Source organism: Danio rerio, chromosome 17 (genome assembly GCF_052040795.2).
Source record: "Danio rerio strain M-AB ecotype USA chromosome 17, GRCz13ab, whole genome shotgun sequence".
Taxonomy (NCBI): Eukaryota; Metazoa; Chordata; class Actinopteri; order Cypriniformes; family Danionidae; genus Danio; species Danio rerio.
In genome coordinates this window covers 987,501-1,010,000 of record NC_141037.1, presented here as the reverse complement: position 1 = coordinate 1,010,000, position 22,500 = coordinate 987,501, and the positions used below count along the sequence as shown (strand labels likewise).

General features: G+C 40.3%; 1 protein-coding gene and 1 long non-coding RNA gene across 5 annotated transcripts in view; one reads left to right on the top strand and one right to left on the bottom strand.

The window, feature by feature from the left end:
* The window catches only part of LOC101884734 (ryanodine receptor 3), a 253,838-nt gene that overhangs the window by 68,250 nt on the left and 163,088 nt on the right, over nucleotides 1-22,500 (top strand). For all 4 annotated transcript variants that reach the window (XR_015512842.1, XR_015512843.1, XM_087289686.1 and 1 more), the window contains exons 11-17: nucleotides 2,649-2,813; nucleotides 6,235-6,356; nucleotides 10,546-10,726; nucleotides 15,440-15,575; nucleotides 19,102-19,197; nucleotides 20,715-20,833; nucleotides 21,157-21,290. Coding sequence is in view for 2 of the 4 variants with exons in the window: in XM_087289686.1 (XP_087145812.1) it covers nucleotides 2,649-2,813; nucleotides 6,235-6,356; nucleotides 10,546-10,726; nucleotides 15,440-15,575; nucleotides 19,102-19,197; nucleotides 20,715-20,833; nucleotides 21,157-21,290 (953 nt within the window). In the remaining 2 variants the exon portion in view is untranslated. The remainder of the gene's footprint in view (nucleotides 1-2,648; nucleotides 2,814-6,234; nucleotides 6,357-10,545; nucleotides 10,727-15,439; nucleotides 15,576-19,101; nucleotides 19,198-20,714; nucleotides 20,834-21,156; nucleotides 21,291-22,500) is intronic.
* Nucleotides 15,985-18,405, bottom strand: LOC147839856 (uncharacterized). The gene is made up of 5 exons (XR_015513995.1): nucleotides 18,319-18,405; nucleotides 17,230-17,356; nucleotides 16,970-17,055; nucleotides 16,595-16,637; nucleotides 15,985-16,497 (listed from the first exon to the last, which is right to left on the bottom strand). It is a non-coding gene; the product is annotated as an uncharacterized LOC147839856 (long non-coding RNA).

Sequence of the window (22,500 nt, the reverse complement as noted above, 5' to 3'; positions counted from 1 at the left end):
GACGCACGTAGGTCACGTGACCATGACAAAATGGCTGATGTAGTACGTCCGAATTCCATTCATACTTTTCACATTCATACTGTACGGAACGCACTTGTCTAACGGCCGAGTAGTACGTTTAAATTCAAATGCAGTACCTACTGAGTAGTAGGCGGTTTCGGACGCAGCCATTGTCTTTGCCTGTGTGCGTACTGGTGTTAGAGAGAATAAAGTTATTGTATGTGTAGCCCGCAGTTTGTGTATTAATAGTGACAAAAAGCAAAAGTTACAACACGAAGTTCACCCGACTTTAAAATGATTTTGACGAGGAGGTGGGAAAGGGCCGTCATCGCAGTTTGCGCTTGTGGTTGATATGCTGTATAATGTCCTCCACCATTCAGAGGAATGTATGGGTACAAGAGAGATCTCGGGTCTGGTGGGAGCAAATTGTGGCGACTGACCACTTTCCTCCTCTGTGTTTGCTCTGATGTTGTTTACGGCGTCGGCGTCTCCACACACGCTCTTTTTTCTGTTATTAAACCGTGGAGAAGCAGCACATTGTCGCAAGTTTAATGCTGTACAGAACGGAACGCCTTAATAAATCCGATCTGCCTGTTTACATGACAGTCGCATTGTCACATATCCGATCTATATCTGATTTATTTACACATATGAAGGAGGCCTGAAACCATCTCTGAATATCCAAATGCATGCGAATTCGAATGCATGCGTGTTCATAGAACAGATCCGATCTGTGTCACATATGAGCAAAAAAATCGGAATTGGGTCACATTTAACTGGCAGTGTAAACGGGGCCGTAGATTACTTAAGCTTTAATAAAACACAATCCTATCACTTAAAACATTCACTTCAAATTAAGTGCATTTAGAAATGGCAACATTACACAAACTAATCACCGCAATAGCATTGAGACATCGAATATTAAGTAATAAAAAAAAAAACATAGTAATTAGAAGTGGGATGGTTCACAAAATTGTCGATTCGCTTCGCATCACATTTCTCTGGTCACGGTTTTCGGTTTACATTGTAAATCATTTATTGTAACATTTAAATACGTTTAGAAATACCGTATTTAATATGTATTTCTATAGCGCAGTTATTGTGTATGGCCATACACCCAAAACGCTTCACAATCATGAGGGGGGGTCTCTCCACACCACCACCAGTGTGCAGCTCCACTTGGATGATGCGACGGCTGCCACAGGACAACAGCACCAGTGCTTCACCACACACCAGCTATTGGGGGAGTGGAGAGACAGTGATAGAGCCAATTCAGTGGATGGGGATGATTGGGAGGCCATGATCGTAAGGGCTAATGGTGAGAGTTTGGCCAGGGCACCAGGGTTACACCCCTGCTCTTTCACGAGAAGTGCCATGGGATTTTTAATGAGCACAGAGAGTCAGGAGCTCAGTTTAACATCTCATCCGTAAGACGGCGCTCACTGACAGTATAGTGTCCCCTTCACTATACTGGGGCATTAGGACTCACACAGACCACAGGTTGAGCGCCCCCTGCTGGCCTCACTAACACCACTGCCAACAGCAGCCTAGTGTTCCCATGTGCTCTCCCATCCAGACACTGACCCGGCTCAGCCCTGCTTAGCTTCAGTGAGTAACCGCTCTTGGGCTGCAGGGTGATGTGGCTGTGACCATACATCAGCAGAAAATAAATCGCTTTATAATCTTAAGTTAAAGTTCTTCAAACACTTAATTTCATTTGTTACAACCCTGACTTACAACTTTAGTGACCCTTCTGTGTCGGGCCTTTTTATTTGTATTTTTTTTTTGTCTTTTTCTTTTTTTTTTTGTTACAAAAAAAAAAAAATCGTGAGCCAACTACCTTGGAGTGAACCCACAGAAAAATAACAAACAAAAAGTACACACTACTAATAATCCAATTGAAACTAACTACACCTAATAAAATAACATAAATTAAAATACACCGACCTCCCTGATTAAGAACGAAAACAGGAGATAACGTGTAATTTGGGGATTTTTTTTTAAAGGGGAATCCCTTATTATTGTGGGCATATCCCTTATTTTCACATCCCAGTGTTGACAGGTATGTGTTAGAATCATGGTTTAATGCAATGTGACGCTGTTGAAAGTTGTAGCAATTACACTGTTTAACCAGTAGGTGGCGACAAACAACCGTCAAACATGTGTCGCTGAGTAATTCTTCCAAAAAGATACATCCATTAATGAAACATGATGTTTTATGAGTGAATTAATGAGTCTTTTATGTTAAATGAGACCTAAAAATTAATATGATGCCTTGTTGGACAAGATTATAATGTTAGATTTATACATTTAGCAATATCAGCAACAGAAGAAGCAAAGATCATTTTTCACAATAGTGAATATTTTACTTTATTTTTTTATCCAGGTGATTATTTCTTGATTTTATTTTTATAAAAAGTGACAGCCTCTAATTTCTGTCTGTTAAAACCAAGTTTTCTGCAGTGCTGAAATAAATAGAAAGCAAAAGACATTTGTCTCCCTTTTTTTTGCAAATACGCAAAATATCCGCCACTCAAAAACCGCCGTGTGATCCAAACCGGGAGATTTGTGATGCGTTACACCACTAGTGTTGTAGATCTAAATGTCATTCTGTCTGATGATTAAACCACCATCTTGTGTTTGTTCAGGAAAAGTTGGAGTGCAGTCCGAAGCGGGACATCGAGGGAATGGGAGTCGCTGAGATCAAATATGGAGACTCTCTGTGTTTCGTTATGCATGTGGCAACGGGACTCTGGCTCTCCTATCAGGCGCTGGACGTCAAATCAGCTCGACTCGGACCTGTCAAACGACGAGTAAGACTCACACCTACTATCTGGGTTTTCATCAGCCTGTGTTTATGCACATTTTCAAGTATCAGATGAGACGATGTGATGGAAAAAACAAATCTCTAACAAAGTATAAACTCATGATAGAACTCTAATAGAAAAGTAAACTCATGAGACGCTTGGCTTTCAAGGCGTGTTTTTTTCTAGGATAGTACATTAATCTTTTTCCTTGTATATGGAAAAACAAATATTGAACACAGTATTATTTTCCTTTCTTGTTACTTTATGATTCAATTCAGTTCAGCTTTATTTGTACAGCGCTTTTACAATGTAGGTTGTGTCAAAGCAGCTTCACATAGATGATCATAGTAAATGGATCAGGGTAGTTCAGTTTTTAGTGTTTAAGTTCAGTTCAGCTCAGTTCAGTGTGGTTTAATAATCACTACTGAAAGTCCAAACATTAAAGAGCAAATTCATCGATGCGTAGCTCTACCGATCCCAAACCATGCAAGCTAGAGGCGACAGCGGAGAGGGAAAAAAACTTCACCGATAGGAGAGTGAAGAAAAAAAACCTTGAGAGAACCAGACTCAGACCATTTTAATTTCTCCGCTGGCCAAAAGTCTTGTGCAGAGCTGCAGTCTCAGCGAGGGAGGCTGGAAGTCAGCCTCAGCGAAGACTCGTCTGTCCCTGGAGCGTCACTGGATTCAGTCTCATGCTCTCCACTCCTCCATGACCACCACAGCAGCTGCTCAGGATACGGCCTGGTCCAGGATTATGGAAACCTTGGGATCACCTTGGTCTTGAATCGAATCAGTGACTCTGCATAGTCTGAGGACCTTGGGATGAGTATCCCCAGGTGGAAGTAGAGGATAGAGAGAATAATTAGCGTAGCTGCTGTTCATAGTGTATATAAGCAAGATGCAGAACCTTGTTTGGAAACCCGCTAGGTGATGCATTGAGTGTGTGCTTTACTAAACAGATAGATCTTTAATCTAGTGTTGAACTGAGAGAGTGTGTCTGAGCCTCGGATTTTATCAGGAAGGCCATTCCAGAGTGTAGGAGCCATAAATGAGAAGGCTCGACCTCCTTTAGTGGACTTTGCTAATTTAGGTACTACCAGAAGCCCTGAGTTTTTAGATTTAAAGAGTGAGTTGGATTGTAGCGAGAGAGAAGGTTGGTTAGATAAACAGGAGCTCGATTATTTAGAGCTTTATAGGTGAGAAGTAATGTTTTAAATTCAGTACGAAATATTGTATAACTTCATATTTTTAGCATGAAACTCTAGATGGACCATAGCAAAGCTGGAAGTGTCTTCTTTGCATTCATCTTTGTAGCTCACTGTGGTCAAGAACTGTTACTATTTAAAGTTAGGCAGGTGTAAATCCCTGAAAGTGACTGCTGGCTGGCTGACAGGTTCATTTAGACATGATGCATTAATGCAAATGATGAAAAACAAACAAGCAAATAAGTGTCAGCTTATGTGAGTTCATTAATTGGATTGATGAACATGGACATCATTGGTGACGCAGTGGCGCAGTAGGTAGTGCTGTCGCCACACAGCAAGAAGGTCGCTAGTTTGAGCTGGGTCAGTGTGTGTTTCTGTGTGGAGTTTGCATGTTCTCCCCGTGTTGGCGTGGGTTTCCTCCGGGTGCTCCGGTTTCTCCAACAGTCCAAACACATGCACTATAGGGGAATTGGGTAGGCTAAATTGTCCGTAGTGTATGAGTGTGAAATGAGTATGTCTGGATGTTTCCCAGAGATGGGTTACAACTGGAAGGGCATCCGCTGCGTAAAACATATGCTGGATAAGTTGGCGGTTCATTTAGCTGTGGCAATACCTGATTAATAAAGGGCGGAAAAGAGAACGAATGAATGAATAAACATGGACATCAATGAGGAGCTTTTAAGAACATAGAAATACAGTCAGAACAGTTAGAGATGGCAGGGCGCACTCTTATGGACAGGGTGAGGAGCTCGGAGTAGAGCCGCTGCTACTCCACATCAAGAGAAGTCAGCTGAGGTGGCTCGGGCATCTGTTTCGGATGCCTCCTGGACGCCTACCTAGGGAGGTGTTCCAGGCATGTCCCACCGGGAGGAGGCCTCGGGGAAGACCCAGGACATGCTGGAGGGATGTCTCTTGGCTGGCCTAGGAACGCCTCGGGATCCCCCTGGAGGAGCTGGAGGAAGTGTCTGGGGAGAGGGAAGTCTGGGGTTCTCTCCTAAAACTGCTGCCCTCGTGACCCGGCCTCGGAAAAGAAAATTAATGAATGAGCTAGAAATGGGCTAATAATTCTGTAATAAAACAAAATAATAATAAACACTGATTTCTAAAGAGGTCAAATAGAAAAGTGTTTGCCCTTCAGAACATGTGTTTGCCTGTTTTACCTTCAGCAATGTGCAAACATTAAACCAAAGGCATCCCTATTAATAAATAAATAAATAAAAGGCACATTTTAACTATTTAGCTTAAAGATTATCACATTACAAATATAAATTAATTAAACAACATATAAGTCTAAGTTTTTTATGTTTAGTCATTCTTGTTTCTGTGCAGGAGATAATTAGCAGAGTATTTGTTTTAAAGTAAATTAATTAAAATATTTCCATTTTGTGGGAGTCCCCCAAGTAATTGTATTCTCCAGGAACCTGCACTGCATGAGAAACTTTCTGCCTGCACCCGGATTCATCCAGCAAATTTTGGTACTGCAGGTCTTTAACTCAGGGGTTCCCAAACTTTCCAGCAGGCGACCCCCAAAATAACAATGCCAGTGACTCGCGAGCCCCATTATCCTCTGAGGTGGTTATAAATACAGAAACCTTGCATGCATTGGCGCACACACACACACCAATAGACCCAAGTCTGTTCTTTGTTAAATTTTTTTAAATGTATGTAAGAGCTGTAAATGTGTCAGAAAGTTTAACCTGGTGTTGTAAAATCAATCTGCTGCATCTGATGCTATTGCTGTGTCTTTATTATAATGTAATTACCCCAGGGGTCGCAATCCAAAACAACTAGTTACTATAAGCTACTGTAGTTACTATATAGTATATAGTAACTATGGACAACTATTTTTTTCTCTTCAGTAGGTTTTGGATAAAATATGTTCATTCTTATGGTTTAATAAACATAAATAGATTTTTATGGAAATCACCAGGCGACCCCCAACCCCCCCCACCCCTTCATTGTCCACCAACCCTTTGAGAACCACTACTCTAACTCACAGTGCATTATGGTTATTTTCTAGCTCTTGAATGTTCTGTACATGGGTTGTACACTCCATATTGCAGTGCATTGTGGGATTGATTTGAGTGCATTTCAGAATGTGCGTTATAGTTTTAAACACCACTAGAAATGGCTGCTCCCTCAAATAGTGCACTATTAAGGGTATGAGGGTGATTTCAGATACATCTCTTCAATAAGCAGCTGATCTTCTGTGTGTTTCTCAGGCGTGTCTGCATTCAGAAGGACACATGGATGATGGTCTGACGTTACAGCGCTGTCAGCACGAGGAGTCGAGAGCCGCTCGCATCATCCGCAACACTACACGACTCTTCAGCTGCTTCATCAGGTACACACACACACACACACACACACACACACACACACACACACACACACACATCGTCTGACTGATAAAAGCATTCTGTGTCCCAAATGAAACGCTGTGCACTTATACACTTAAGTGTCGTAATGGAGCACTAATATTTAAACCATTTCCTTGCCGATGAATAACGGTCGCCCAATTAGGGAAATCAACACCAAACTACCGATATTATGAGCATAACCACATTCAACATCAGGAGGCGGAATAATCACTTATGAGGGAGAATATGTAACCATCAGCTCCTTCCCTTCACCAGTAGCTCTGCCACTTCATAATTAGGCCCTCCCCTTCATTAGTAGCTCCTCCCATTCATCATCAATCCATCCCTGTGATTATTAGCTCCATCCATTTATCATCAGCCCCTCCCCTTGATTAGTAGCTCCTCCATTCATCATCAGCCCCTCCCCTTCATTAATTACTCCATCTATTTATCATCAGCCCCTCCCCTTGATTATTAGCTCCTCCCATTTATCATCAGCCCATCCCTATCATTAACGGCTCCATCCATTTATCATCAGCCCCTCCCCTTGATTAGTAGCTCCTCTCATTCATCATCAGCCCATCCCTGTCATTAGTATCTCCATCCATTTATCATCAGCCCCTCCCCTTGATTAGTAGCTCCTCCCATTCATCATCAGTCCATCCCTGTCATTAATAGCTCCATTAATCATCAGCCCCTCCCCTTGATTAGTAGCTCCTCCCATTCATCATCAGCCCATCCCTGTCATTAGTATCTCCATCCATTTATCATCAGCCCCTCCCCTTGATTAGTAGCTCCTCCCATTCATCATCAGTCCATCCCTGTCATTAATAGCTCCATTAATCATCAGCCCCTCCCCTTGATTAGTAGCTCCTCCCATTCATCATCAGCCCATCCCTGTCATTAGTAGCTCCATCCATTTATCATCAGCCCCTCCCCTTGATTAGTAGCTCCTCCCATTCATCATCAGTCCATCCCTGTCATTAATAGCTCCATTAATCATCAGCCCCTCCCCTTGATTAGTAGCTCCTCCCATTCATCATCAGCCCATCCCTGTCATTAGTAGCTCCATCCATTTATCATCAGCCCCTCCCCTTGATTAGTAGCTCCTCCCATTCATCATCAGTCCATCCCTGTCATTAATAGCTCCATTAATCATCAGCCCCTCCCCTTGATTAGTAGCTCCTCCCATTCATCATCAGCCCATCCCTGTCATTAGTAGCTCCATCCATTTATCATCAGCCCCTCCCCTTGATTAGTAGCTCCTCCCATTCATCATCAGTCCATCCCTGTCATTAATAGCTCCATTAATCATCAGCCCCTCCCCTTGATTAGTAGCTCCTCCCATTCATCATCAGCCCATCCCTGTCATTAGTAGCTCCATCCATTTATCATCAGCCCCTCCCCTTGATTAGTAGCTCCTCCCATTCATCATCAGTCCATCCCTGTCATTAATAGCTCCATTAATCATCAGCCCCTCCCCTTGATTAGTAGCTCCTCCCATTCATCATCAGCCCATCCCTGTCATTAGTAGCTCCATCCATTAATCATCAGCCCCTCCCCTTGATTAGTAGCTCCTCCCATTCATCATCAGCCCATCCCTATCATTAACGGCTCCATCCATTTATCATCAGCCCCTCCCCTTGATTAGTAGCTCCTCCCATTCATCATCAGTCCATCCCTGTCATTAATAGCTCCATTAATCATCAGCCCCTCCCCTTGATTAGTAGCTCCTCCCATTCATCATCAGCCCATCCCTGTCATTAGTAGCTCCATCCATTTATCATCAGCCCCTCCCCTTGATTAGTAGCTCCTCCCATTCATCATCAGCCCATCCCTGTCATTAATAGCTCCATCCACTTATATGGCACATACTATATACAACATAATGTAAGCACACAAAACAACACAACACACATCTGCTCTACTTGTTTTCTCATAAGTCGTATGCTCATCAAAACTATGACGTCCTTAATCGACTATTGATACAAATAATTAGTCAGTCACTGATTAATCCTTGATGTGTATATAAATGTGAATGAATCTCCCCCAATGTGCTGCCAGATGGAGCATCAGTACACACACACGCACACACACACACGCACACACACACACACAAACACACACACACACACGTCTGGCTATTTTTATCTCTCACATGTGTTGAGTGTTCTGCGTGAGTGAGCTGAGTTGTGCTCCCGATGGCTCCACTCCAGCCATTTGCACATCACAACACACACATGAAACACTTACAACACACAACACAACAGGCACACACAAAACACACACACACACACACACGACAAAAACAACATGCATATAACACAATACACAACAACATACAAGACAGTGAAGACAATGCACACACAACTCGCCAGACACAGCAGAACACACATAAAACACAACATATTAGGCACACACAACATAACACAATACATTTGTATACACAAAATACACACACAAAACAGACAAACACACGTACCACACAACTCACAATACATAATATACAGAGCATCCGGAAAGTGTTGATAGTGCTTACCTCTTTCCACATGTGTTTATGTCACAGCCTTATTCCAAAATGGATTAAATTGATTGATTTTCTCAACATTCTACACACAATCCCCCATAATGACCATGTGGAAAGAGTTTTTGGAATTGTTGTAAATTTATTAAGGATAAAAAGCTGCAAAATCACATGTACATCAGTATTGACAGCCTTTGGCGTGAAGCTCTAAACTGAGCTCAGGTTCATTCTGTCTCCACTGATCATACTGGAGATGTTTCAGCAGCTTCATTTTTAGTTCAGCTGTGCTCAATTCAGCTGATGGACATGATCTGAAAAGGCTACACCTGTCTATATAAGGGCCCAGGGTTGACAGTGCATGACAAAGCACAAACTAAGCATGAAGACAAAGGAATTGTCTGTAGACCTCCGAGACAGGATTGTCTGGAGGTACAAGGCTGGGGAAGCTTACAGAAACATTTCTGCTGCTCTGAAAGTTCCACTGAGCACAGCGGCCTCCATCATCTGTCAGTGGAAGATGTTTAACCACCAGGACTCTTCCTAGAGCTGGCCGGCCATCTAAGCTGAGTGATCGGGGAGAAAGACCTCAGTCAGGGCGGTGATCAATAACCCGATGGTCACTCTGTCTGAGCTCCAGCGTTCTTCTGTGGAGAGAGGAGAACCTTACAGAAGGACAACCATCTGTGCAGCAATCCACCAATCAGGCATCTGTATGGTGGAGCGGCCAGACTGAAAGACACTCCCCGCCTGGAGTTTGCATCTGAAGGACTCTCAGAGCATCAGAAACTAAACTCTCTGCTCTGATGAGACTCAAACTGAACTGTTTGGAGTGAACGCCAGGCGTTACGTGTGGAGAACAGCAGGCGGCGCTCATCACCCGGCTAACAGCATCCCTACAGTGCAGCATGGTGGTGTTGGCATCATGCTGTGGGGATGTGTTTCAGCAGCAGGAGCTGGAAGACTAGTCAGGATAGAGGGAAAGATGAATGCAGCGATGTACAGAGACATCCTGAATGAAGACCTGCACAAGAGTGCTCTCCACCTCAGACTGGGGCGACGCTTCATCTTCCAGCAGGACAATGATCCAAAGCACATCGCCAACATCAATGGAGCGGCACAACAACAACTCGGTTAATGTCTCTAAGTGGCCCAGCCAGAGTCCAGACCTCAATCCTATTGAGCATCTCTGGAGAGATCTGTTAATGGCTGTACACCGTCACCTCCCATCCAACCTGATAGAGCTTGAGAGGTCCTGCAAAGAGGAACGGGCAAACATTCCCAAAGACAGCTGTGCAGAGCTTGTGGCATCATATTCAGAAAGACTTGAGGCTGTAATCTCTGTCAAAGGTGCATCAACAAAGTGTTGAGCAAAGGCTGTGAATACTGATGTACATCTGATTCTTCAGCTTTTTTATTTTTAATAAATTTGGAACAATTTTAATACAACACTCTCTCCACACAACTCCCAAACTGAACAACAAACAACACAACACACAGACCACAGTGTTCACACACAACACACACATGCTGTCATACAGCTCTTTAAAGAGTCCTTAGAGCACTGACGCCCTGCTCTCTCTCTGCGTGTGTTTAGCTCAGTATGTGTGTAGAAGCTGACCGTCTCTGGTGTTCTGTTGTTTTTCTGGCAGAGATCTGGACGGGTTGAGTGTAAAGAACCGTGTGTGTGTGGCTCTCCCCATCGAGGAGGTCCTGCAGACGCTCAATGATCTGATCGGATACTTCAGACTGCCGGACGCAGAGCTGGAGCACGAGAAAAAGCAGATCAAACTGCGCTCGCTCAAGAACCGCCAGAACCTCTTCAAGGAGGAGGTGACACCAGTGCTTCTCTAGTTCATGTGTTAGATTATCTGGGGCAGGGGTGTCAAACTCAATTCCTGGAGGGCCGAAGCCCTGCACAGTTTAGTTCCAACCAAGTGTGCCGCAAGCCTGCGTTTGAGTGAAGGTCTCGGCCTTTAGATCGCCCCCTGGGGGCTGGCTGCAGTACAAGTCATAAAGCCCGCCTCCTCTGTGTTAATGAAGGAGACTTGAGCCCAAATAAAAAAATTAATTACACTTGCAATAAAATGTCCCGAAAGATGGTTCTGGTGGATTAAGGCACTGGTTATTGTGCTGAAATAGGTGCAGATCTTCATTTTTGTGAACAGTTTGTTTTTAGCAGTAATTTAATGCTGGGCGTGTCATCGTGATTGACAGCTGTGATTGACAGTTTCTCAAAGCAGCGCGTCTGAGCTTCGGCAGAAGATTGAAGTGTTATAATTCGATTTCTTTGTTATTTTACCATGACAAAATGAGTTCAGCAGTAAACTACAGTTTCTGACATGCATGATCTGGTGGAACACTGTTTATTCGCTAAGGTCAAGGCTTTTTTTAGGGCTTTATTAGTTTGCTGATACACGCCTAACCACCCAGATAGCAAAATACACTCGGGCCAGTTCCGGCTAGATTCTCGCCTGCCGGAGACTTCCCCCTCAGAGCTCAGACTGACTACCTCTGCTGGACCTACTCCGGATGCCTGGACTCACTGCCCGATTCCAGCCCGAGTCAATCGAGCCAGATGCGGCGGCCGAGCGCTGCCGCATACGAGCCGGAATCAGCCCGCGACGCGGCAAGTAGGTTATGCGCTGCGGCCCGGAGCTGGCGCGATTGAATATATAAAACCCTCATATTTGTTAACGTTATTACATCCATTTGTGTTAATATGACAGCAAACGCAAGCTGAGAAGTTCGGGGGGCGTGGTTGATTTTAAATAAAGTGTTTGGTTGGAAGCTCGACTCCGCTCATTTTCGCGGCTCCTTCTCTGGCTCCATCAGACAGTCCTTCTGCGCATGTCAAGGCTCCAATTTCAGCAGTCTTTTGCGACAGTTTGTGCCCATCAATCAGGCGTTTTGCCCTCAAGGCGATCAATGGGAAAAGGGGCTGAAGCGTCGTCCATATTTTTTACAGTCATTGGATCCAACCCTGCTCCAACACACTTACCTGTAGGTTTCAAACAAGCCTGAAGGACTCAATTAGTTTGATCAGGTGTGTTTAATTAGGGTTGGAACTAAACTGTGCAGAGCTTTTGGAACTGAGTTTGACACCAATGATCTAGGGCTATCCCAGACTAAAGGTCGTCTTATGCCTAGTCCACACTACAGGATTTTAAAGGGGGATCCTATTTAGTCTTTTGTGTCTCCAGAATGTGTCTGTAAAGTGTCATCTCACATTTTGGGGTCAGAGAAAAGTGTAGCTGTTTTGTTAGCCTGTGGCTTTAAATGCAAATGAGCTGGTTCTGTCTCCGCCCACTGTTCTCACATGCGTGTCTGTTTCTTCTGAGTTATGTCAGATAAACGGCAGTCAGTGACAGACACGGATGAAGCAGAGATTCAATTCATCTGTATTTCTCCAGCACTTTTACAGTGTAGATTGTGTGGCAGCAGCTGAACACAGAAGTTCTAGTGAACTGAAACAGTGTCAGTCCAGTTTTCAGAGTTGAAGTTCAGTTTAGTTCAGTTCAGTGTGGTTTAATATTCACTGCTGAAAATTCAAACACTGAAGAGCAAATCCATCCATGCGCAGCTCCACAAGTCCTTAAACCAGTGAAGGAACAAACTTCACCAATTGACCAAAGTGAATTAAAAAACCTGGAGAGAAGCCAGGCTCAGTTGGGCACGATCATTTCTCCTCTGGCCAAACGTCTTGTGCTGAGCTGCAGTCTAGGCGCCAGAGGCTGGAGAACGCTGGACGTCCATCGTGGAGAAGCTGCAGGTGGGAGAGGTCACCAGCTGGTGTACATGCTGTTCCTTCAGGATCAGTGCGAGGACTCGTCTGCCACTGGGGTCTTACAGGGATCAGTCTCATGCTCTCTACTTCTCCATGACCACCACAGCAGCTGCTCAGGATACGGCCTGGTCCAGGATTATGGAAACTTTGGGAGCAATAAAAACAGACTAACATAAGCGCAGATGCCATTCACATTATGATGTCTTTTGGGAAGTGTTCATGGCTAATAATGCGGACTAACAATCCTTTAGAGCAGTGGTTCTCAAACTTTTTCCAACAAGTACCACCTAAGAAAAAATTGTTCTCTCCAAGTACCACCATAATGACCAGTAATGAAATAAAGCAGTGAAGTTGGCCAAATTAAGCAGCTACAGAACTCCACAGTTCAAAAACAAGTCATATTCATATTTATACAATTTTTTGATATATTTTGAAATACATGTTGCATGTACATATGACGTATGTGTAAAACTTGTATGTAGATTGCTAGGGAACCCGTTTTTCTCAGAGGATGTCAAGCTGACAGAACATTGCTGCACTCTAACCGCTTAAACTCTGCGGACCTGGTACCGGGTCCGTGACGTCATCGACTTCACTTTCAGATTTAAAGGGCTAGCATTGCACCAGACCCTTGTAAGTGGTTTCGTTTGAAAGTGTAGAATCTATATTTTATGCACATGTGCATCACTTTGGTTTTTATTTTACTGTATAAAAGTTATTTACACTTAAAAACACAGTATTTTTGATACCCGAGCTTGGTGTTGAACATTGGTTCATTTTCATATTTTTCATATGACACATGTATAAGTTATAACTCAAATGAAAGCTCTTGCCGGTGCTCATACGATTCTAGCGTTCTCTTTACTGAATTATATTCATATGCCAAACAGTTGCTGAATGAATCGCGCTGTTTCCATGGGGCAGAAGTGAAAACAATACATTTATGATCAATAAGCAGCCCCAGATAGCACAGACAGCCGTCATCTCTCACCTTATGCTGTGCGCTTCAGGGCCATTCTCCTCTGTTGTTGAGCTGATGTGCATAAGTAATCCTTTTATATGTCTGACGTGCTCCAAACACAGTGAATTATGTTTGATCGAACAAAAGAATAGTGAAATATGAAAACAATGATCGCTCCCTGTGGCTTGTACAGCACCTCTCAACAGTTGGAGCACAATAACTTTTGCATAGATTATGGTGGAGACATTTCTCTTTTTTCCTATGATTACAGACATGTGCAGAATCCACCAACATTATTTACAGCACACGAGACCACACACAACCTAAAAGAGACACTTTCAAATTTGAGTTTATAAAACAAAAATACAAAAAGCGCTTCTTTTTTAGGTGTTTATTATAACATAGATGACATATACAGTTATTTTAAACACTTTTAATAGTGTGTTATAAACATTTAAAGGGTTTTCTCTAAAATGATACCAAATTTTTGGATTTACTCCTCTGCATTTAGGAAGCTTTTAAATCTGGGTAGGCAAAATCCAGGCGGAAATCCCAAAATAGCAGCAGAGTTTAACTGGCTAATATGAGTTCTATTAATGGAGAAAATTAAGAAGCACTGCAGTGTTTGGGTTGTTCTGTGTTTGAGATAAATTAGTCTAACAAAGTTATATTCTATATAAAGTATGAAGCTGATCAGTTGATTCTTGTCATGTGACTCGTGGTTCGGCATTGTAAAAAGTTAAGGTGTTTTCAACTGGGCATGCCTGGAATACGCAAGCACGTTGTGCTGCAGTTCTTTCTCATTTTTCTAACCTGTGGGTTAAATTTTGACGCTCAAGTGACCGAGATGTCACAACGAATATGGTAATTTTTCAAAATTGTATTAATTAATTTCTTTCATTACTCAGTGATTCCTCCACGTACCAATAGAAGTGAGCCCGCGTACCACAAGTGGTTCACGTACCACAATTTGAGAACCACTGCTTTAGAGGAATTGGATTTCAGCAGCATGTGTGTTTTATATGTATGCTAATGCAGAGAGATGTGTCTTTAATGTAGTGCTACACTGACACTGAGTGCGTCTGCTTCCCAAACTGTGCTAGGAAGGCTGTTCCAGAGTTTAGTTGTCAGATATGAGAAAGATCTACCGCCTACAGTTGATGCTGATATTCTGGGAATAATCAATCATCCAGAATTAATTGAGCGTAGAGCAGGGGTGTCAAACTCAATTCCTGGAGGGCCGAAGCCCTGCACAGTTTAGTTCCAACCCTGCTCCAACACACTTACCTGTAGGTTTCAAACAAGCCTGAAGGACTCAATTAGTTTGATCAGGTGTGTTTAATTAGGGTTGGAACTAAACTGTGCAGAGCTGCGGCCCTTTTGGAACTGAGTTTGACACCTGTGGCGTAGAGGATGCTAAGCCGTTCAGGGATTTGTAGGTAGTCGAAAACATTTTAAAATATATAGGATATTTAATATGGAGCCAATGCAGTGATGAAAGAGCTGGAGTAATATGATCATGGTTCTGTTCTAGAAATCTCTCTAGCAGCTGCATTTTGAACCAGCTGAAGTTTGGTAATTAGGCCAGCAGGACAGCCACCTAGCAAAGCATTACAGTAATCTAATCAAGAGGTCATGAAAGCAAGAATAAACTTTTCCCCATTGGACAATGGACATTGATATTGGTGTCAAAGTTTTGGGAACATTTTAAAGATGAAAAAATGAAATCTGGCCTTCAATTGACAGGTTACTATCAAAAGAGATCCAGGATTCAGTTTCACTTAGATTTGTTTTGCAGGGGATGCTGTCTCTGGTGTCCAACTGCATCGACCGGCTGAGTGTTTACAACAGTGCGGCTCATTTCAGCGAATGTGCAGGAGAAGAAGCTGGAGCCGCCTGGAAAGACATCCTCAACCTGCTGTACGAGCTGCTGGGTAAGAGCATCACTGAGTGTAATCTGAACTACTTAGTCAGATTACAATAATCAAGTACTTGTAATTAAAGTTAACTACATTTTATGATACGATATATATATATATATATATATATATATATATATATATATAAAATTATTATAAGTACACAGCAAAATATGGGGACCCAAAACAACTCTATGGGTGTTAATTTCAACACTTTGAAAGTGTCTCATGGGGTCCACTCAAAACAGACTTAAATCAACACTTTCAAAAGGGTTGGCACATTGACACCGAAGTAAGGGTTAATTTTAACTCAGGGCAGAGTTAAAAAATGTAACTATATTTAACACCACCTGGTGTAATATATTGTTAATTTATTCAACTCTCTTGAGTGTAAATATGGTAAAAAGGTCAAAAAGACTGTAAATTACAAAATAAAAAACATTTTATTTGAAAACATTCACAACTTCAACAATTCATTCAATTTTTAAAATGCAACAATGTCAAATATGCTTTAAATGTTTTATTAGTACAGACAGTATCAACAAAATATGATGTCCAAACTTGATGTTTCATCAGAGCAATTTGAAAGTTCAATATATCGTCACTCATAGTTTTCTTCTGAACGCATAGTTTTCTTCTGAAATTACATTTTAAACAACTTGGCGTGCAAATCTTTCACTTCTGGTGTTTCCTTGGTCCTCCATATCAAACACAGCAGTTTAAATGAAGGTATAAATGCTGTAAACTTGTGTGAAAACAAACTGGAGCTAGGAAATCTCATCAAGCATGTCCTGTGAAAGATGTGCTTCCCAGCCACAGGATGACCTTTTTATCCATGACGATGTAGTAGCTGCTGATCGCTCGTCTGGTGGTTCCTGATGCACGGATATACTGTAGGGTGATGCTCATCTAAGAACTCTTCAAGATTCCAGCATGACTAAGAAAAATGTTTGAAAACAAATTGCAATCAAATTCTATGATATATTTAAAAGAACATTTAAAGTAAATAAAACATTCAAGAAATCTAAACTCACCTTTTGAAAATCTTCATGATGATCCACAACTTGACTCTCCCTGCTGGTTAAGGTGACAGGATATGGAAAAGTAGAAAAAACACATATATCACTGTTGGATCTCCAAAAACAATTAGGTTAACCACTATGACGAGAACTGGAAAAACAGGCAGCTGTCTGTCCAGAATCCTCAATTTAACACAACACTTGGAGCAAAATTTAGAGGAGCTTAAAATCTTTTATATCATTTAGTGATGCTGACTTCCCCAAAATATTGGCCACAGTGTAAAAAATATTCATAAACTTACAGTTTTCTGTAAGCGTGTGCGTGGGTGTGTGTGTGTGTGTGTGTGTGTGTGTGTGCGTGTGTGTGCGTGTGTGTGCGTGTTTCTTTACCAGATTCAACTTGTTAGGCCCTTTCAGGTCCAGTATTGACGCCACCTTTCCTGGAGTCTAGCAGATGTTTCAGGTCCAAATATAATCTAAAATATTAGGATAAGCAGAAGAGGAAAAGTGCAAAGCAGAGCAAAACATTGTTTAAGTAACAGTTCACCCACAATACAAAACTTATCACCTTCATGTCATTTGTTATTCTCTAATGCTCTAATACCCTCTCAGGTTATTGTGAAACAAATACAGAGCTTTATTAAACATACCTTCATTATTATCACCTCATATGACCAAGAAGGTGTGCTTAGTCATTTCACCAACTCTGGAAATACACCATCCGTCTCTAATCAGCCACCGTCACAGGGTCTTGTGTTATTGTACAGAGAACTGTGGCTGTTAAAAAACAACAACACATTAGTATCTAACACATATGCATAACCTTCAGATAAAAAAAGACAGATGAACATCACAAAGTATGCCTCACACTTTTTCAGATATCTTTTGATTCAGATGTTGATTATTGATAATAAATCTACAAATCAAACCTGTATCATCATTAGGCTGCTCAAATATGAATCAGTTGATTAATTTTACAGACAGGTGGCTGTTTACAACGCACTAATAAAACGGAAATGTTGTGTACAGTACATGCTAAGTTTAGCCTATAGTTTTAAGCACAATATCATGCGGGAGAAAAAGCTTGACTAAGATGTTCCTGACAACAGAAATAGCCTAACTTACTAACGTCAGACATCCCGAGTTGGGAAAAGTCATTTTCGGGGGATACAGAGTTGATTTGCGGGAGGTAGCGGGAGAGATGAGTACCTAAAGAGCAATGGGATGAGTTGCGCGCGACGTACCTAAAGAGCGGTGGGGGTGACTTGCGCGCGACGTACCTGAAGAGCTGGGAGGGATGCGGTGGAGAGGGGCGTGCAAAGTGTTTAATGACCGGGCGGGAGACGCGCGATTTCCGGGAGATTATCATTCATTTGCGGGCATCTACTTTGGCATCTGGGAGTCTCTGTGCATTTGCGGGATAACGTTAACGTTAGTCCCGCAACTTCCGGGAGACTTCTGTAACGTTAAATGTCTGATAAAGTGCAAACGCGGTCATTTAAAGACATTAATGTTAACATTCCGACTTTAATGGTTGTCAACACTTAATATAATTCAAGCGTACGTTATCACGCGAGTCTAAGTTATGGACTAACGGTAACGTTATATGGACGGCCACGAATGAACCAGTTTAAAAGGGCCGCGGTGTTTAAAATAACCAAATTAACGTACACGAATAACAAACAATCATTTGTTTCAGTCAGGAAGCCTTTTACAAGTAAGCATGTTCATTAACTCACCAGATATGTTTTAGAAACTCTCCAGAGCTTATGGAAACCGTCCTGTGTTGCCGTTAGCATCCGGGCAGAGTAGGCGGCTCCGGGGATTCCCTCGCTAGTTTGCTTGGAATTAAAGGAGAAGTGTCCATTTTATTTTATATATGGGTAACAACGCACACAATGGCATTAAGCGTGACAGAAATGTGTTGAACATGTACATTTGATTTTTTTATGCACTATGTATGCGTGAGCATATATAAAAACATTCTTGAAAAGAAGTCAATAGTAATGCAGTTAAGCTAGATACACAAACGACCATGAATGAACCGCAGAAGTTTAAAATTGTCACTCCATTCTAAAGTTATTAACTTAACAACATGTTTACAACTGTATTTCCTTAAAGAAAGTCAGTAAAATACCAACATTTAGGTAGTTTGACTCACCAGTTGCTGTTCTAAACCTCAGATGGAAAATGGCGTCTGGAAAATTCTTCAGTGACTGGGGCTGCATGAATTCCCGGATGTTGGAAATAACACCACCAAGTGTTGAAAAGATAACTCCTTGATTTCGCACTGAATAAAATCAATTCTAACTCTTATTATATTCATTTATCAAAATCTAACTCTTTAACGTCAACACTTTACTCTCAAATGCTTCAACACCGAGAATTTAACTCTGATGAATTTGCTGTGTATACAATAAGTATATAATGTATTACAGTTACATTTTACAGATTACATGCGTGTGTGTGTATGCGCTGCTGAGTTGCATTATTACCCATAATTCCCCCTGTGTGTGTCGCAGCTGCTCTGATTCGAGGAAACCGCAACAACTGCACACAGTTTTCACACAAACTGGACTGGCTGGTCAGCAAACTGGAGCGGCTGGAGTCGTCCTCAGGTACACCAGTGTGAAAAGCTTTTACTTTGGCAGAACTTCATACTTTAATTCATCATGGACGCATTCAATTGATCAAAAGGGATATTTATTTATATCTATCCCTAATAAGTATTAAAATATTTCAGTTTTAGCTTAAAGCAGATCTATTGAACTTTCTGTATACACTATAGATCATCCAAATGCAGTGCAAGCTGGATTTCTGCGCAGAGTAAAAAACATTAGTGAGAAATAACCTCAGAATAAATTTTATTTGGTGGTTAAATGTATGAGGATTAAACAGTTTATTTATTTATTTATTTATTTATTTATTTATTTATTTATTTATTTATTTATTTATTTATTTATGTTTATTTACTTATATATTTATATATTTGTTTATTTGTTAATTAAGTAATTAATACATTTTTAATTGATTAACTTATTTATTTGAATATTTATTTATTTATGTATCAATTATTTATTTATTTATTCGTATATATATATATATATATATATATATATATATATATATATATATATATATATATTAAACAAATAATATTATTATTTATTTATTTATTTATTTGCTTGTTTGTTTGCTCAATCCCCCTCTTTGAAAGACAGCTCTATTTTTGTTTTTAATCGCAGCATTTGTATATAATATTTGTTCCATTGTGCCAAAACATTTTGTACAGATGATGGTGATTAAACATGCATTTCATTTACCTTTACATGTCATTTTATTGATTGTGGCTCAATGGTTGGCACTGTGACCTCACAGCAAGAAGGTCGCTGGTTTGAATCTCAGCTGGGTCAGTTGGTGTTTCTGTGTGGAGTTTGCATGTTCTCCCTGTGTTGGCGTGCTTTTCCTCCGGGTGCTCCGGTTTCCACCACAGTCCAAACACATGCGCTATAGGGGAACTGATCAACTAAATTGACCGTAGTCTATAAGTGTGTGTGTGGCGGGGTGTTTTTCAGTTCTGGGTTGTGGCTGGAAGGGCATCCGTTGTGTAAAACATATACTGGATAAGTTGGCGGTTCATTCCGCTGTGGCAATCCCTGAAAAAAAAGGGAATAAGCTGAAAAGAAAAAGAAAGAATGAATTTATTTATATATATATATATATATATATATATATATATATATATATATATATATATATATATATATATATATTAAATATATTTGAAAATAAAATAAAAGGTTTGTTGATCATCAAATCCTCATATTATTTCTGGAAGATCATGCTGATTTTGTAGACTGAAGTAATAATGCTCAAAATTAAGATTTACATCTCAGGATCAAATCACATCTTCAAAGTGATTCAAATCACTGTAGTTTTGATCACCTGATTGCAGTCCTGTATAGCAAAAGAGACTTCAAATATTGCTTTTAAAAAGTAAACAATAAATAAAATAATAAATGAAAATAAGTAAATAAATAAATGTTTCCACCAGCAGAGGTTAGAGCAGGCCTGCTGTAAGATGCATGTTGATGTGTGTGTGTGTGTGTGTGTGTGTATGTGTGTTTTCTCTCAGGGATTCTGGAGGTCCTTCACTGTATCCTGATCGAGAGTCCTGAAGCTCTGAACATCATCCAGAGAGGACACATCAAAACCATCATCTCTCTGCTCTACAAACACGGCAGAAACCACAAGGTGTGCGTGCGTGCGTGCATGTGTTTGCGCATCTCAGAAATAAGACTTATGAAGTACAAAGTGCCTTATTGGCAACTCAAGGAAACTCTGTGTGTGTGTGTGTGTGTGTGTGTGTTTGAGAACAGTCATCATTTGTCTTAATGTTTTGTGTGTGTTTGTGTGTGTTCAGATTCTGGACATCCTCTGTGTGTGTATATGCGTTTGTGAACAGTCATAATTTGTCTGAATGTGTTTGCGTGCGTGCGTGCGTGCGTGCGTCCTGTTTTGTTTGTGTGTGTTTGAGAACAGTCATAATTTGTCTGAATGTGTTTGCGTGTGTTTAGATTCTGGACGTCCTCTGCTCTCTGTGTGTGTGTAACGGAGTCGCTGTCAGAGCCAATCAGAATCTGATCTGTGATCACCTGCTGCCCAGACGAGACCTGCTGCTGCAGACGCGATTGGTCAACGACGTGCAGAGGTCAGCATTCATTATTCATTTAATTTATACATGCATTCATTAATTTCTTTAATCTATTCAAGCATTCATTCATGCATTAATTCATTTCATTTATGCATGCACGCATTCATTAATTCATACATTCATTCATTCAATTCACTCAAGCATTCATTCATTCATTCATTCATTCATTCATTCATTCATTCATTCGTTCATTTAATTTATGCATGTATTCATTCATTAATTCATACATTCATCCATTTCATTTATTTAAGCATTCATGCATTCATTCATACATTTATTCGTTTAATGCATTGATTCATTCATTATTTCATGCATCTTTTAGTTTAATTCATTCAAGCATTCATGCATTCATTCAGGAATTTAGTCATTTCATTTATGCATGCATTTATTCATTTAAATATTCAGTTATTTAAGTACTCATTCATTCATTCATTCATTCATTCATTCATTCATTTGTTTATTCATTTAGTCAATTCATCTATGCATGCATTCATTTATTCATGTATTCATTCATTCATTTAATTTATGCATATATGAATTCATTTATTTATACATTCATACATTTAATTAATACAACCATTCATTCATTTCATTTATTCATGCATTCATTAATACATTCATCTATTTAATTTACTCATTCATTCATTCATTCATTCATTCATTTCATCTATGCATGCATTCATTTATTCATTTCATCTAGGCATGCATTAATTTATTCATGCATGCATTTATTCAATCATTCATTTATTTAATTTAAGCATGTATTTATTCTCTAATTCATACATTTATTCACTTACCTAATACAATTATTCATTCATTTAATTTATTTAAGCATTCACTAATTCATACATTTATTCAATTAACTAATATAATTATTCATTCATTTAATTTATTCAAGCATTCATTCATTCATTCATTCATTCATACATTTATTCATTTAATTTACTCAAGCATTCATCAATTCATTTCATCTAGGCATGCATTCATTTTTTCATTCATTTAATTTATGCACATATTAATTTATTAATTTATACATTCATACATTTAATTAATACAACCATTCATTCATTGTATTTATTCAAGCATTCATGCATTCATTAATACATTCATCTATTTAATTTACTCCATTCATTCATTCATTCATTCATTCATTCATTCATTCATTCATTCATTTCATCTATGCATGCATTCATTTATTCATATCATC